At 46.3% G+C, this 17,744-nt stretch overlaps 1 protein-coding gene across 3 annotated transcripts in view; it reads right to left on the reverse strand.

The window, feature by feature from the left end:
* EVC2 (EvC ciliary complex subunit 2) overlaps positions 1–17,744 on the reverse strand; it is a 440,866-nt gene that overhangs the window by 363,793 nt on the left and 59,329 nt on the right. The window contains exon 3 of one of the 3 annotated variants that reach the window (XM_029591159.1): positions 3,462–3,592. The exons of the other annotated variants lie outside the window; for them this stretch is intronic. Coding sequence (XP_029447019.1) covers positions 3,462–3,497 — 36 coding nt within the window. The 5' untranslated portion in view covers positions 3,498–3,592. The remainder of the gene's footprint in view (positions 1–3,461; positions 3,593–17,744) is intronic. 3 annotated transcript variants of the gene reach the window in all.

The raw sequence follows: 17,744 nt of genomic DNA on the forward strand, positions 1-17,744 counted from the left end.
TTTTAAAAGGCCCGCATATGTAAAATTCGGGTGTTACGCATGTTGTCGGGCCCTGCATGCACTGCGCGCATTTTCTAAAGGGTCCGGCCATGCCCATAACCCCCGATACATGCCGAAATGCCGGGCCAGAAGAAAGGGTTAGGGGGGCAGGCCAGGACAGCGCCATTAGACGCTGTCCCTGGGAAGCACGGGCACACGTAACTAACTACTGCTCATCAGAGCAGGTAAGTTACAAAACCAAAAAAAAGGGCTAGCTGGATAAATTTAGGGGTCGGGTGGAGAGGGGAAATGGAGGAAGGTTAGATAGGGGTGTAGGGAAGTTCCCTCCCAGTCCGCTACTTAATTGGAGCGGACTGGGAGGGGACTGGGAAGAAGCCCGATTTGTTCGCTGCCTGTAATTGAAAAAATCCCACCCCCTGCGTGCAGAGGAGGCCACCCGCCCGCACATACATGTACAAACAAACATCTGGCGCGCGTGTGCGCGCAGGGATTGTATTTTATAACATGCACATGCCAGTACGCGCAAGTTATAAAATAGCTAACGTCAATGAGCGCGCACCAGGAACCGTGAGCACAGGCCTTTTAAAATCGACCCCTTAGAGAATCAGGTCCATATATTGCATACTTTCTCAAACATTTATATGCCTCTGCTGCATAGGAAACACTGAGGATAAAAAAAAAAGACTCATGATTGTAATATTTGCATTGTACTTTATATCAATGTAAATAAGGTCTGAAATGGTCATACATCATAACCAAGTCATTTATAAAATATAATGTCCACACCTATTTCCACATTTTAGTTGGCCTTATTGGTATAACCAAGCCCATGATTTCCTGCAGGGTAGAATCTGTGGCAGAGGTTAGAAATTCTGTAGCATGCCTGCATACATTTGCATATTGAAAAAAAAATTTCCTTTAAAATCTTTTGTTTTTAAATATTTCTCCAACCAGTTTTGTACGTAAATCTTTTACATTTCAGTTTTTCACTTTTTCAGGGTTTTTTATTTTTATTTTTTATTCTCTCCTTTCACTAACATCCTCTTTCTCTCATTTATCTCTTACCTAATCTCTTTCACTACAACTTGTTTCTCCCCTTTTCAAAGGAGCATCTTTTCAACTGTCTCTGCTATCTGAGGGGCCAGCGTACTAAAGTGCATTAACATTGGCCATCAAGGCACACTACTTAGCTTGCATTAGTAACATGCAAATTAGATTTGCATTAATTTTCACAGTTTAAAGTCAGTTACATGGATGTTATAAAAAACTTAACTTTACCTCCAATTTACACATTCCCAGTCACTTATGTATGCATGACTCACCATCCCAGCTCTCCCATCTACACCTTCCACCAGCTCCCTGGCCACTCACACTACCTTCATACTGCTCCATGCATTCACACCGAAAGCTTTGGCCCCTCCCACCAAACATAGCTCTTCCATACTCCTATAAATCCACCCCCTCCCCCCAGCCTCATACACCCAGACTCCCATATATACTTAGGTACATACATATACCACATGCCATACGCACTCCACTCAACCACAGGAATACAGACACACACTCCAGCCTTCTCCCTCCCAACAGCCATGTACACACACACACACACACACACACACACTCACGCAAACACCCCTACACACAATAAGCTAGTGTTTAATTTGTCCATAACAGAAGTTCTGGTTATTCAACTCAGGATCGTTGATAATATCCCATTATCTATCTGTGTTGAGGACACAGTGCTGCATGTCACCTCCTGTGTAAGGAGTTTGGGTATTTATTTATTTAAAATGTTTTATATATTTATTTAACAGCTTTTCTATACCAACATTAGTAGGCACATCATATCGGATTACATCAAACAATAGATGGAAAATACAATGAACAGGGAGAGGAGGGGGACAAAATAACGAAACATGTTGCAGCAAGGTGCTGCAGCAGGAGGCAGCTATACTGGTGAGCCTGATAAAGAGAACGAGAGGTAACATATTAAATGTACTAACTTAGAGAGGCATGAGGTTAATGGTAAGGTGAGGAAGGTGAGGTATGGAGGTACATGGATCTAGTCAGGATATGCCTGGTGGAAAAGCCAGGTCTTTAGCATTTTTTTGAATTTAAAGGGGCAGGGCTCGAGGCGGAGGTATGTAGGTAGAGCATTCCAACGAGTGGGGCCAGCAATAGATAGGGCGCGATCCCTTGTTGAGGTGAGGCGAGCATTCTTGAGGGATGGGATATGAAGGGTGCCTTTGAGGTTTGCTCTGGTTGGGTGTGAGGAGTGTGTGGGTCGGAAAGGTTCATTTAGCCATGTGGAATTGTTTTTGTAGATGGATTTGTGCATTATGGAGAGGGTCTTAAATAGGATGCGAGATGGTATAGGGAGCCAGTGGAGGTCTTTGAGGAGGGGGGTTATGTGGTTGGATTTGCGTTCATTCATGATGGTTCTAGTGGTGGCGTTCTGTAACATTTGGAGAGGTTTGATAGTGGAGTACGGAAGGCCTAGATGCAAAGATACAAAGATACTGCCTATACACAGCCTTGAGTGATTTGCAAAATAAAACATTTGCAATCAATATATAAAGCACTAGCCAAACAAAAAAATGATATTGGGTATACAGTTTTACAATGGTTTTCTTCTTTTTTGCATCGTCGAATGCAGCAAGTTTACATGTTGGGTAACAGTTCTGCTTGGTACCAGAATTCCTCAGATATTCGATAGGGATCATCCTTATCTGTGGTGTTGTTCAATATTTTTATGCAGTAGTTAGGTTCTCTTATGTCTTCCCTTGGATTATATTATAAACTATATGCAGATGATGTACAATTTTATATACTGAGTGAGAATGCAGGTGGGTTCCCAATGGAGAAGTTGTGCTCTGACTGTGAAGATTTGTGATTTGTTCTTCCCTTGTATGAAAGCCATGAATTTTGGCATTATACTGGATTCTGAGCTTTCCTTTCAAGCTCAAGTTAAAAAAATAACAACTCATACAGCATTTTTTTAAAATTAAGGATGGTTAAGTCTTTATGAGAACTTCTTCCCTTGCAAGAAATTTGCATGGTTGTTCAAGCTTTAGTCCATTCCCATCTAGATGTAATAAATCTCCTGAGTCTAAAAATGCCTATTACTGTACTCTAAGGAAATACAATAAGGAAATTAACTTTGCCAAAAAAACCTATTATGCTAAGAAAATTACGTGTGCCAATGGTAGTCCTAATACTCTTTTTAATATTGTAAAATCCTTAATTACGCTGAACACAAGTAATATAAGTATTTACGATGATAACATCTGTAACAAAATAGCAAACCATTTCAAGTCTAAAGTAGACAACATATCTAAAGAATTCCAACATTTATCTTTTCATACTTCTACCAATACCTCTATTAGTGCTAATTGGTCAGAATTTTCTTTGTCTCTGAAACAACTATTCTATCATTCAGAAACAGAAAACCTCCAACTCACCTTTAAATCCATGTTCAGGCACATCTTTAAAGCCATAGCTCCATTAACTAGCAGCTTTTTATGTTGCCTTGTAAATCAATCCCTTGAATCAGGCCACTTTCCTGATAGCCTAAAAAGAACATCGGTCCTCCCTATAGTTAAAAACAAGTAAAAAAAATACTATGGACCTGGATAATCTCAGAACCATTGCCTTTGGTACCATCTCTATCAAAATTGATTGAATCAGTAATCTTGTACCAACTTACCGAGTTCTTGACAAATAACGATATTTTGCATGCATCACAACATGGCTTTCGAAAGGGTCACTCCACCGAAACCTTACTGTTATCCTCCTTTGATATGCTTTATCGTGGAATGGATTCAAATACTGATTTCATAATGGGGTAGATTTTATAAACTTATGCGCGCGCGAACAAAAGTACGCCAGATTTTATAAGATACGCGCGTAGCCGTGCATATCTTATAAAATCTGGTGTACTTTTGCACCTTGCACCTTGTGCACGCCGAGCCCTACGCGCGCTGCCCATTCCCTCCGAGGCCGCTCCAAAATCGGAGCGGCCTCGGAGGGAACTTTCTCTCCACCCCCCCCCCCCCCCCCGTACCTTCTCCTCCCTTCCCCTACCTAACCCACCCCCCCGACCCTATCTAAACCCCCCGGCCCTATCTAAACCCCCCCTACACCCGAAGCAGGCGTAACTCTGCGCGCACCAGTGGGCTGCTGGCGCGCCATCACCCGACCCGTGGGCTGGTCCGGAGGCCTCGACCATGCCCCTGGGCCGGCGTCACGCCCCCGACACGCCTCCCACCCTGCTCCGAAATTCACGACGCCCACCTGGCATGCCCCCGACACGCCCCCCTTGCGAAGCCCCGGGACTTACGCGCATCCCGGGGCTTGCGCGCGCCGCCGAGCCTTTGCAAAATAGGCTCGGCGCACGCAGGGGGCTTTTAAAAGGATTACGTGCATAACTTACGTACGTAACCCTTTTAAAATCTGGCCCTTTGGGTTTTTTAGACATATCAGCAGCCTTCAATACTATAAATCATCAGATCATGATTTCTGGTCTACAATCCACTGGTGTTCCTGCTAGAGTCCTAAACTTCTTTTTTAGCTAACAGGTCGCAACAAATTAACATCAATAATCACTCGTCGGATCAATACATAATTCCATCTGGTGTACCACAAGGCTCAGCATTATCTCCAATTCTTTTTAATATCTATCTACTTCCTCTTTGCCGTATCCTTTCAGCATTAAATATTCAATTCAAAATCTATGCAGATGATATTCAGTTCCTGGTTCCCTACAATAATTCCTGGTCATCCACTTTGTCATTGATCACACTTTATCTGAATACTATTAGTACTTGGCTCTCGCACAATAGGCTAAAATTAAATCCAACCAAAACCAAATTGGTCTGCGTTACCTCAATTTCAGAATCTACAATCGGCCCTTCTACTCATTTTACCTTTAATGGTATTTCTATCCCAATTTGAAACCAGGCATCCAGCCTAGGAGTAATAATAATATTCTTTATTCATTTCATTGGCTCCCTGTAAAATTTAGAATACTCTATAAAATCTAGGGATGTGAATCTTTTTTGAAGATTTAAAACAATCGTCAGATATATTTTAAATCGTCAAAAATCATTGGAGCCGCGATACAATAGCAATTCCCCCGATTTATCGTCAAAAAATCGTAAATCGGGGGAGGGGAGAGGGTGGGAAAACCGGCACACCAAAACAACCCTAAAACCCACCCTGACCCTTTCAAACAAATTCCCCACCCTCCCGAACCCCCCCCCCCAAATGTTTTAAATTACCTGGGGTCCAGTGGGGGGGTTCCGGCGCGGGAGGGGGGAAGGGCGGGAAAACCGGCACACCAAAACAACCCTAAAACCCACCCCGACCCTTTCAAACAAATCCCTCACCCTCCCTCACCCCCCCCCAAATGTTTTAAATTACCTGGGGTCCAGTGGGGGGGGGGGTCCCGGCGCGATCTCCCGCTCTCGGGCCACGGCTGCGTTAATAGAAATGGCGCCGGTGGCCCTTTGCCCTTACCATATGACAGGGTAAAGGTAGTGCCGGTGCCATTTTGGTTCCTGACACCCGACGTCACGAGTGCAGGAGATTGCTCCCGGACCCCCGCTGGACCCCCAGGGACTTTTGGCCAGCTTGGGGGGGCCTCCTGACCCCCACAAGACTTGCCAAAAGTCCAGCGGGGGTCCGGGAGCGACCTCCTGCACGCGGGCCGGATTGCCAATATTCAAAATGGCGCCGGCGCTACTTTTTCCCTCACTATGTCGACATAGTGAGGGCAAAAGTCAAAATGGCACCAAAATGGCAAAATGGCAAAAGTCAAAATGGCACCATTTTGAATATTGGAAATACGGCCCGTGTGCAGGAGGTCGCTCCCGGACTCCCGCTGGACTTTTGGCAAGTCTTGTGGGGGGGTCAGGAGGCCCCCCAAGCTGGCCAAATGTCCCTGGGGGTCCAGCGGGGGTCCGGGAGCGATCTCCTGCACTCGTGACGTCGGGTGTCAGGAACCAAAATGGCACCGGCGCTACCTTTGCCCTGTCATATGGTAAGGGCAAAGGGCCACCGGTGCCATTTCTATTAACGCAGCCATTTCCCGAGAGCGGGAGATCGCGCCGGGACCCCCCCCCCCCCCCACACTGGACCCCAGGTAATTTAAAACATTTTGTGGGGGTTCAGGAGGGTGGGGGATTTGTTTGAAAGGGTCGGGGTGGGTTTTAGGGTTGTTTTGGTGTGCCGGTTTTCCCGCCCTCCCTCCTCCCGCACCGGGACCCCCCCACTGGACCCCAGGTAATTTAAAACATTTTGTGGGGGTTCGGGAGGGTGGGGGATTTGTTTTAAAGTGTCGGGGTGGGTTTTAGGGTTGTTTTGGTGTGCCGGTTTTCCCGCCCTCCCCCGATTTACGATTTTTAATGATTTAAAAAAAAAAAAACCATGACGATCAGATTTCCCTCCCCCCCCAGCCAAAATCGATCGTTAAGACGATCGATCACATGATTCACATCCCTAATAAAATCCTCTCAATTACTCATTCTCTAATTCATAATCCAGCATCTACATGGCTATGCACAACACTAAGGATATACAAACCAGTAAGACATATCAGATCCCTTACAAAATATTTATAGATCTTCCGTCTGCTCGAATTGCAAGGCTAGAGTTCACTTGTAAAAGAGCCTTTTCTGTGGAGCTTCCTTTCTTTTGGAATTCTTTACCTGATTCTATTCGTCTCATAACACATACATGAGACTTTAAGAAAGCATTAACAACCCATTTATTTCAAAAAGCATTTCAACACTTAATAAAAGAATAAGTTCAGCGCTGATTGGATTTACAGTCTCCTTCATTACTGACAGTTTTCTTCCCTGCCCTTCTCCCTCCCTTCTTCCTTCCCCTCCTCCCTCCTGCATTACTATACGTTTTATGTACTTGCAGTCGAATTATGGCACTTATGTTAAGCTTGTTTGTGTATGATACTTAATGTTATTTTGTGGTTCTATATTTTAATTGTATTTTAAATTTCATATATTATTTATTTTTATAATTATGTTTGTTTTGCTGGAAACCATTTTGATCAAATATTATTTTTGTAAAGGCGGTATACAAACAATTTTTAAATAAATAAATAATTGCTGTAATTTCTTATATGTAGGAATGCCAAAATATCTTATGCATGTGTTACAATTAATTCACAATGCATTAGCAAGGTTGATTTTTAAATTACCATGAGTGGTTAGGACTATGCCTTTGTTGAACCAACTTCACTTTCCTCCCATAGGAAAGAAAATTGAGCTGAAGGTATTGGCACTTACACATAAAGCTCTTTATACAGAAAATTGTTTAACAGGAAAGATATATTCCATCACATATTCTGCGATCATCATCTCAGCTACTGCTTGTGGTCCCTGCTATGTGAGGTGGTCGATTACAGAAAACTAGATCTGTGGACCTTCTGGATAATAGGTCCACAATTGTGGAACCTTATCCCTTTAGAAGTCTGCGTGAGTTAGATTACCTCAAGTTTAGGAAAAGGTCAAAGTCTTTCTGTTTAATCGTATTTTCACATTTTTATAGATTGAGTTTTTGACTTGATAAATGTCCTGTGGATTACAGAACAAAAATGTTTTATTTATCTTATTCTGTTTATTTATAGCTTTGTAATAATATGCATTGTATTGTATTTTATACTATTTATGTAAATATATATATACTATTTTATTTTGTTTTATGTATGATTATGTATGTGAATTGTAATCTACATTGAATCTTAGAGAACTGTGGAATATAAGAAATGTAAATAAAGAATAAACTTAATGGACAGAAACAGCACAACACATCAAAGATACTGACCAGGATAGCCAGCCAAAACTTCACTGAAATCCTTATAGATTCACAATTAAATGCTGAAAGCTAGCTCAAATATGTTTTCAGCAACAACTTTAAACATTTGGTACAAACAGACAGCCACAAAGATATGGACAAAAAGTTCCATAATGCAACTGAAAAAGTCTTCTCCTGAACTTCAGCAAGTTAATAAACTACTTTGAGAGGATCGCAGTAGCTCAGTCCTGCTGATATAGACTCTGCATGGAATTTGCCCATGGTAGTGAGTCATTATTCAGCAAACTATGTTCCATAAGCAAGGACTTCCCTTTCTGGGCTACATGATTTCTCAGACTAGATTACAAATGGATCCAGAGAAGATCAAAGCAATCCTGGACTGGCCTCAACCAATAGGTCTCAAGGCCTTACAGCGATTCTTGGGGTTTTCAAATTATCATCAACAGTTTATCTCTGGCTACTCAACCTTAGTAGCACCCCTCAGTGCCATGACCAAAAAAGGAGCCAATGTTTGTAACTGGGGCCCAGAGGCCATCCAAGCCTTCTAACACCTAGAAAATAATGTATTAAAGATCCCTGTCTACGACGGCCAGACCCAACAAAACCCTTTATTTTTGAGGTAGATGCTTCTGCCCTTGGGATTGGTGCTATCTTTCTACAACAACTGGACCTTGCCACTTGTCATATTTCTCCAAAAGATTTTTGTCCACAGAGAAGAATTATGCCATCAGTGACCGGGAGCTCTTGGCTATTAAGTTAGCCCTCGAGGAGTGGCAACATTTATTAGATGGGGCGAAATATATGATCACCATTTATACAGATCACAAGAATTTAGCTTATCTTTCACATGTTCAGAGCCTAAATCCTTGGCAAGCCCAATGGGCTTTAACTTTTAGTCGATTTAACTTTAATCTACTCTTTCGACCAGCGGAAAAGAATCAACGAGCGGATGCCCTGTCAAGAAGCTTTCTCTCCAATGACACCCCAGAACCACCATGTCATATTATCAATCCAGCCTGGATTATGATTGCTGCCACCTTTACTGTCCCCATTGGCAAGACTGTCGTTCCCAAATGCCTAAGGGGAAGAATTCTACATTGGGCTCACGATTCTCATGTGGCAGGCCACCCGGGACTTCAATGTACCAGAGAACTCATCAGTCATCACTATTGGTGGCCTCAATGGAAAGAAGAATCCAAAAGATTCGTAATATCCTACATGCGCAGCACACATAAGTCTCCGAACTCAACCCTGGCATTTGTTACAACCCTTGCCCATACCTGACAAGCCATGGACTCACATTGCAACTGATTTTATTACAGACTACCCCTATCTGATGGAAATAACACTGTCTGGGTTGTGGTCGACCGATTTTCTAAAATGGCCCATTTCATTCTACTGCCTGGCTTACCCACAGCACCTGAATTAACTCATCTATTTCTCCAGCACATCTTTCAGATTCATGGACTCCCCCAGCATATTGTATCGGATAGAGGAGTCCAATTCACTGCTTGTTTCTGGAGGAATCTGTATAGCAAATTTGGAATACAGCTTGACTTTTCTTCCACTTACCACACACAGACCAATGGACTGACGGAACGCACTAACCAGTCACTCAAGACCTTCCTGCGCTGTTACATCAACCAACGACAAGATAACTAGTCCTCGCTACTTCCTTGGGCAGAAATATCTCACAACAACCATGTCACTCAGGCTATGGGCATGTCCCCCTTCTATCTGGTCTTTGGACGGCATCCGCGGATGCCATTGAATCTTGCTGCATCATCATCTTGCCCTGCGGTAGATCTGGCTACTAAAAACTTAAAGAAGCTATGGAAAGACACATGGATCCTACTGCAACAAACAGCAGTCAAAGCCAAAAGGCAAGCTGATAAAAAGACAAAGATCAGCCTCTCAGTTGCACCCAGGAGAATTGGTCTGGCTGAGCACTGGCAACCTCAGATTATGCTTGCCTTCCCTTAAATTCACCCCTCGTTTGTGGGACCATTCTCAGTGAAGACATAGATTGGGGAGGTCACCTATAAGTTACTATTACCTCCAACCCTGCAAATTCATGATGTGTTCCACGTATCTCTTCTCAAACCAGCAGTCTTGTCTTGGCTGTCTAGGAAACCCAAGCAGCTGTCACCCACGATAGCGGAGGAGGACACACAAAATGAAGTTCAGGAGATTCTGGATGCTAGACGCAAGGGACGGTCGCTGCAATATTTAATTGCATGGAAAAACTATGGGCCAGAAGAGAACTCCTGGAACCAGCCAGCACTATTCAGGCCCCTCCCCAGCTAATCCGTGACTTTCATTTACGTTTCCTCTTAAATCCAGACCAAAAAGACAGGGGAGAAGACCTTGCGGGGGAGGTACTGTTACCACGGCGAATCGGGCTTACCATGCAAAACACTGGAGCAGCACGAAGCAGCAGCGTCACGATCATGCGGCGCTGGCCGACCCGCGCGGCACCTTGGCTCCATCCCCCTTGGCACGTCGATACACCTCCCGACAGTCCCTGCACTAGTGCGGGAAACGGGCTATTTAAACCTGGCTTCCAGAAACCAACTTTGCCTCGGCTATAGGCTTGTTTGTGCTGATGCTGTCCCTCTGCTGGCGTTACCTTTGCCTACAACTTGGATTGCCTTGGATTCCTCTTGCCTGCTGCCTACCTTTGACCCAGATTGGATTTTGAATTTTTCTTGCTTGCTGCCTGCCTACTACCTGAATTGCCTTGGATTTCTCTTGCCTGCTGCCTGCCTTTGACCCGGATTGGACTTTGGACTTTTCTTGCTTGCTGTTGCCTATGACCCGGGCTGGATCGTCATCTTTACCCTTCTCTTCAGCATCTGACCTTGGCTGGGGCTCAGGTAAGGCTGTCTTTCTATCATTGGGTTCACAGAAATATAACACCTGTCTCGGCTAATGGCGGGCTATGACGATTATAGTCCCTCAGTCCTCTCGAAGATTCAGGAGAATCTTTGTTACCAGAGGAATTGGAGGATACTCATACAGAAAATCCTTGCCCCACTGATGAGCAAAGGCATCTGAGGCTGGTTCGCCATCTGACCTGTACAGGAATGAGAGCTGAGTCACCTTCCTGTTGCCGGGGGATGCAAACAAGTTCACATCAGGGTTTCCCCCGAGATAGAAGATGCAATTCTCTACCCCCTGGTCCAGTGACCACTCATGGAGTCTGAAGGCTCAACTCAGTCTGTCCGCTATCATGTTCTCTGTTCCAGCCAGATATATGGCCCAGAGCACCATCCCATGGGATAGAGCCCAGGAACAGATTTGGATTGCTTCCTGACACAGGAAGTATGACCTTATGCTTCTCTGCTTGTTGACATACCATACTGCTACTTGATTGTCTGTTTGGATCAGGACAATTTTGTTTGACAGCCAATCTCTGAAAGCCCATAGAGCGTACCTGATTGCCTGGAGCTCCAGGAAGTTGATTTGAACTCTGTGCTTCCTGGGTGGACCACAGGCCCTGTGTGTAAAGCACCTCTATATGAGCAACCCACCCCAGGGTGGACGCACCCATGGTAAGGACAATTTGGGTAGTTGGAGTTTGAAAAGATATTCCCTGCTCCAAATTCGAGAGAATCTGCCACCAGGACAAGGATTCCCAGAGAGATGGAGTGATTCAGATGCCAGCCTGGGTATCCTGGCACTACTGTGACCTTAAGGTCTACTGGGCTCTGCACATGCATAAACGTGCCAAGGGAGAACCATGGAAGGTTGCGGCCATGTGGCCAAAAAGCCTCAACATGTGCAGAGCAGACACCTGCTGGCTCTGTTGAATCCTTGCCACTATGGTGACTGCCCTGGAGTGCGGCAGGAAGGCATTTGCCTGAGCCATGTCTAGCAGGGCTCCTATGAAGTCCAATTGAGGTGACAGGCTGAGATAGGTCTTTCGGTAGTTGATGACGAACCCTAGTGACTCCAACACCTGGATGGTCAAGTGCAAGGATCAATCTGCCCCTGCCTGAGAGGTGCTCTTGACCAGCCAATTGTCCAAGTAAGGGAAAAATGCACTCTGAAGTGCGCCCCCATCACAGCCAGACACTTTTGAAAGACACATGGTGCCGACACTAACCCGAACGGCAACACTCTGTACTGGAAGTGTTATTTTCCCACTACAAATCTGAGATACTTCCTCTGACTTGGAAAGATCTCGATGTGAGTGTATGCGTCCTTTAAATCAAGGGAGCACAGCCAGTCCCTATTTTGCAGGAGGGAAATCCGGGTGCCCGGGGAAACCATCTTGAACTTTGCTTTTTTTAGAAACTTGTTCAAGGCCCTCAGATCTAGGATGGGACAGAGTTCCCCTGTTTTCTTTGTAATCAGGAAGTACCAGGCCACCGATTCGCAAAGAACTGTAGCCTTTCCCCGACTGGGGTGTCCAGTGTCTCTGGTACAGGTGACTGGCTTATGCTCCCTACAATCCAGACAAAACCCTGTCTCAGGATTTGGCTGGGGTGCAGGATGGGGCTTGGGAAGTCGCTACTGCCTATGATGGCCTCAGGAGTTCACCCTCTGTGAATGGGAGAGAGGGGCCAGAGGATAGTACTTCCTCTGACGATAGAAAGACCTCCTCTGACCCTGCCTCGCAGACCTCCTAGCTGAGGAGGGCAGGTCCGAAGTGCAGTGAGAGAGATGCTGGAGGGTCTCATGGTAATTCTGAAACTGGCCACCATGTCCCTCACCTTATCCCTGAAGAGATTATCTCCTGTGCACAGAGTCTTTCCTGTATCTCTGGTCGGAGATCAGCTGCCATGCAGTTCTGCGGGCGCCAATTCCAGCTGCAGAGACTCTCGCTGCCGTCTCAAATACATCATAGGTGGAACACACCTTGTGTTTCCTGCACACCAGGCCCTGATGCACCAGCAACAAGAAAGTGTCTTGCTGCTGTTAAGGCAGCTGCTTGACCACCTCCTCTACCTGCTTCCAGTGGTTGTGAGAGTATTGGCTCATGTAGAGCTGGTAGGAGGGGATGCAGGCAATGTGCATTGTACCCTGAAATACCTTCCTCCAAAGAGCATCCATCACTCTGTGATCCTTCCCAGAGGTTGCTGACACATGGGTTCGAGGGCGCTTGGCCCTCTTGAGAGCGGATTCGACACTACCGATTAGTATGCCAGCTGATACTTTTCGAATTAATTAGCCTGTTTGAGAAGGTAAACCTTGTCCGCCTTCCTGTTTACAGGAGGTACTGTGAGGGGGTACTCCCAAATCCTCAACAGCAACTCCTTAAAGATCTACTGTACCGGGACTGCCATGATCTCTTTAGGAGCCTCCATGAACTGGAGGATTTCCAGTATCTTATGCCTGGCGTCCACCTCCATCATCAACTGAAATGGGACGGCCTCCACCATCACCCATACAAAACTTGAGAAGGTTAGGTTCTCAGGCAGAAACTTCCTTCGTTCATCTGGAGGAGATGATTCTGAGGGGAAACCTCTGAATCCTCTGAGGAGGATTCTGCAGTGTCATCCTCGAAAGGGTCATACGGGACCTTATCCTCACTGTAATCTATAGGGGATGGGGACCTAAGTGCTCATCCTTTGTCCAATGACCTAGACACCAGTGGCACCAGTGCTGGTCCCGGCAAAGCTGGACAGAGGCCTGCAGGCTTTGGTTTCACCGCTGGCCTCAATGGAACTTCCTTGGAGGAGGAACTGGCAATGAGCATCGCATCGGTCAGGGGAAGCATCGGTGCCCCGCCAGGCATCGATGGCTTCCCAGGACCCAATGCCAGCTGGGTCGGTAAAACACTGATGAGTACTTTGAGCCATTCTAGCAGCAGTTCCAGCAGGGAGAGCAAGGGCACTGATTATGTTAGTGCCACTGACTCAATGCCCCACAAGGTCTGATCGACCACCAGCTGGACTCTCCACTCCAACTCCTCCTCAAACGTTGCCGATGCCAAAACAACTGGGAGGCAGTACGGTTTGCCATTGCAAACCCCAAGCATCAGGATGGGCACTCCTCACTGCAGGGTCACTTCAAGGATATCATGGCAAGCACCAGTGCCTTCCCAAGCTCAGCACCATGCATAGAAGGTGACTGGCGCCCATGCTTCCCCGGCTTTCCTCAGTTCTTGGCCTGATCTTTCCCCGGAGTTGAGTTTGATGATGACAAACACAAAGTCCTTGACTGGGAAGAGACTGACAGGGGCAGTCCCCAGTGTCCCTATCCACTGGCGTCCTGCTGATGTCAATGGCTCAGTGTCCATCGGTGTGGTTCCTAGGTCCTTCGGCGTCAATGCCACAGATGCAGACATCGATGGCTCAGACTTTCTTGCCCCAAAATGTTTCTCCATCTTGTCGAGATGAGTGCGACACCCCTTTGGGGTCAATTGGTCGCACAGGTGGCACCCCAGATGTCATGTGATGCCCCCAGGCAGAAGATACACACATCGTATGGGTCCCGTAGAGGACATAGTCCTCAAGCACTGAGGGCATTGTCGGAAATCCAACAAGGCCATGACGAAGTGAACTGAAGGTCAAAAACGAAGAGCGGTGATGGCAAGTGACTGATACTGGTGGGTGACCAACGCCGGTGGGCACTGAGCCACCATCGCCATGGGGGGAATGGAAGCAAAATAAAACTTACTGAACCATCGAAAAACCTGGCTGGAAGACTAAGGGAAACCAGAGAGGGACCCGTGCTGAGAAAAGACATGAAGAACGACTGATAAAAAATTGGTGAAAAAGTTTTCCAAGACAATTTTAACAAAAGACCACAAGCTCAGAAAAACCATGAGATGAAAGCTCCACAGAAAAAAAGAGACTGAAGAGGGACCCCATGTGGATGCGTAGTATAGGGCATGCTTGGCAAGCTTAGTGTTCCTAGTCAGTTTTAGAAACTTTGACATACGTTTTCCATGCTTGGCTCCATCCGATGATGTCACCCATGTGAGGACTATCATCCTGCTTGTCCTAGGAGAAATACAGTCCCACACCATGTAGTTAACCTTTTCCACTTGAAAAACTAGAGGATTTTATAAAATAGCTTAGGCATGCGCATATGTGCACCTAATTTTAAGCTTGTGAATACCCAACAGTATAAGTCTCAACCATGTGAAGGATTTTTATAAAAGGTGCCATCCATGCCATGATCAGTTTCACCAGTTCATCTACCTCTTTGCCCATTCTAGAGCTAGATCCTCCAAACACTCCTGTTTCTTTAGCCTACACACACCCCAGTTATCCCAGACCCCTTAAACCCCTCAAAGATGCCTGGAAATAGTTTTAAGACATACCTCCTCCAGCAGAAGTAATGTTATGTTATTGTGCCCAATTGGCAGTAGATCTGGGTGTGCGCCCAGGCACATAGGTACTTGTGCATACATCTCTTGGCCCTGCACTGGAATGCCCATGCCCCACCTACATCACACCGACATCCCACCCATTTTTTGTACAATGTGAGATATTCGCACACCAGGAATTTTGCGCATATGAGTAGCTTTTAAAATTGGGTGGACGCATACATGCCCTACATGCATGCACATCTCCCGATTTGGGCCCACGCCTAGCTTTTAAAATTCACCTCATAGTGCATTTTGGATGACTTGCAGTTCCTGAATGTAGATTTACAGGAGACTGTCCACTTAGGGCCTCATTCCTTGGGTCCATGCATCATCGGTGTGTGCACCCCAACCCCTGGTGCATGCATCAGTGGACAGGATTACATGATGTGCTAGGACACACTATGAGAGACCTAGCACCAGAATGTCTGGATTTGTCCACCATTGTCCACCATTGGAAGGATGCATCTCAGATGTTACTGATACTTGGTGAACGGTAGCAGAGGAGGGAGCCTGTTCTGCTTCTTCTCATCTGCTGGTCCTGCGGTGTTCGAGGTTCACAGGGCTGGCACTTCTTCTATGCTGACCTCGCAATGTGCGAGGTCAGCGTGGAGGAAGTGTCAGCCCGGTGGGGTTTGAATATCGCAGGGTCTGCACATGAGGAGAAGCAGAATGGGTTCTTACATTTTCCCCAACAAGGCACAAACAGCAGCAGAGGAATAAAACGGGCCCCAGTGGGGCTGCTGGCAAAAAGAGGGAGCCTGTCTGGGTTTTGAATGTGGGTGGCAATGGAAGCCTGCTTGAGGGGTGTGTGTGTGTGTGTGTGTGTGTGTGTGTGTGTGTGTGTGTGTGTGTGTAAGAATGGGAGCCTGCCTGGGTTGTGTGTGAGAGAGAGAGAATTGAAGCCTGCTTGAGTTGTATATATGTTTTCCTCTAGCACTCTTTATCATACTTGTACCATAAGCCCCTACTTGTTAGTAGATCTATTAGTTAAAATTTGTAACCTATTATTAAAATTATCCATTATACCTGAAGACTGGAGGGTGGCCAATATACTCCCAATATTTAACAAGGACTCCAGGGGTGATCCAGGAAAATATAGACTGGTGAGCCTGACTTCAGTGCCGGGAAAAATAGTGGAAACAATTCTAAAGATTAGAATCACAGAGCATATAGAAAGACATGGTTTAATGGAACACAGTCAGCATGGATTTACTAAGGCAAGTCTTGCCTCTCAAATCTTCATTTTTTTAAGGGGGTTAATTAACATGTAGATAAAGGTGAACCGGTAGATGTAGTGTATTTTGGATTTTTGACAAAGTCCCTCAAGAGAAGCTTCTAAGAAAAGTAAAAAGTCATGGAATAGGTGGTGGTGACCTTTCATGGATTACAAACTGGTTAAAAGACAGGAAACAGAGAGTAGGATTAAATGGACAATTTTCTCAGTAGATAAAGGTAAACAGTGGAGTGCCTCAGGGATCTATACTTGGATCAGTGCTTTTCAATATATTTATAAATGATCTGGAAAGGAATATGACGAGTGAGGCAATCAAAATTTGCAGATGATACAAAATTATTCAGAGTAGTTAAATCACAAGCAGAGTGTGATAAATTGCAGGAGGACCTTGTGAGACTGGAAGATTTGGCAGCCAAATGGTAGATGAAATTTAATATGGACAAATGTAAAGTGATGCATATAGGGAAAAATAACCCATGCTGTAGTTACATGATGTTAGGTTCCATATTAGGAGCTACCACCCAGGAAAGAGATCGGCTCAGTGTGCTGTGGCTGTTGGATTCGTGGACCCTTGGGCCGATCGGAGCCAGAAGAGGAGCTGCTGTAGGTGTTTGCGGCAGCGACCCCGACCAGGAGGCGGAGCTGACAGACTAGTGGCTGGCAGAAGGTGGAACTCTGGGAGCCCTATGCGACCAAGAGCTCTGGCGAGGAAGGAGGTGATGAAGGCGCTGGCACTGCGTCGAGAGAACCTTCGCCCTGGAAGCCGATCCTCCCCCGAGAGGAGCTCGTAGGAGTTCGGCCGCTGGGACTTAGGAGATTCACCCTGGAAGCCGGAGTCCCCCCAGGAGGAGCCCGTAGGGACCCGGCCGCTGGGACTTAGGAGGGCCCACGGGGGCCTGGTCAGCTGAAGTCCAAGGTTGAGTGCCGAAGGGTCGTTGCTCGCCAGTCCAGAGTCGGGAACCAATGGATCGCCGTCAGCCAGTCCGAGGTCAGGAGCCAGAGAAACAACGTAAGCCGGTCCGGGGTCAGAAGCCAGGGGGTCAACATGAGCCGGTCCGAGGTCAGAAGCCAGAGAATACCAAATACCAGTTCGGGGTCAGGAGCCAAGAAGAAACGTATGCCAATCCGAGTCAGAAGCCAAGTGGAGGACAAGACAGCACGAACGCAGCAACTGGAGACAGGAGCAAGCCTGGGAACCTCGTTGCAAGGCCCTGAGGAGAGGGACTGCAGGGCTTAAGTAGCCCTGCAGCGTCTGACGTCACTTGGAGGAGGAAGACAGGTTTCCCGCGCCTGGCCCTTTAAATCTCGGGCCGAGACGCGCGCGTGCCCCTAGGGGGCAGAGCCAGCCGCAGC

The sequence above is a fragment of the Rhinatrema bivittatum genome, chromosome 1, assembly GCF_901001135.1.
Source record: "Rhinatrema bivittatum chromosome 1, aRhiBiv1.1, whole genome shotgun sequence".
NCBI lineage: Eukaryota > Metazoa > Chordata > Amphibia > Gymnophiona > Rhinatrematidae > Rhinatrema > Rhinatrema bivittatum.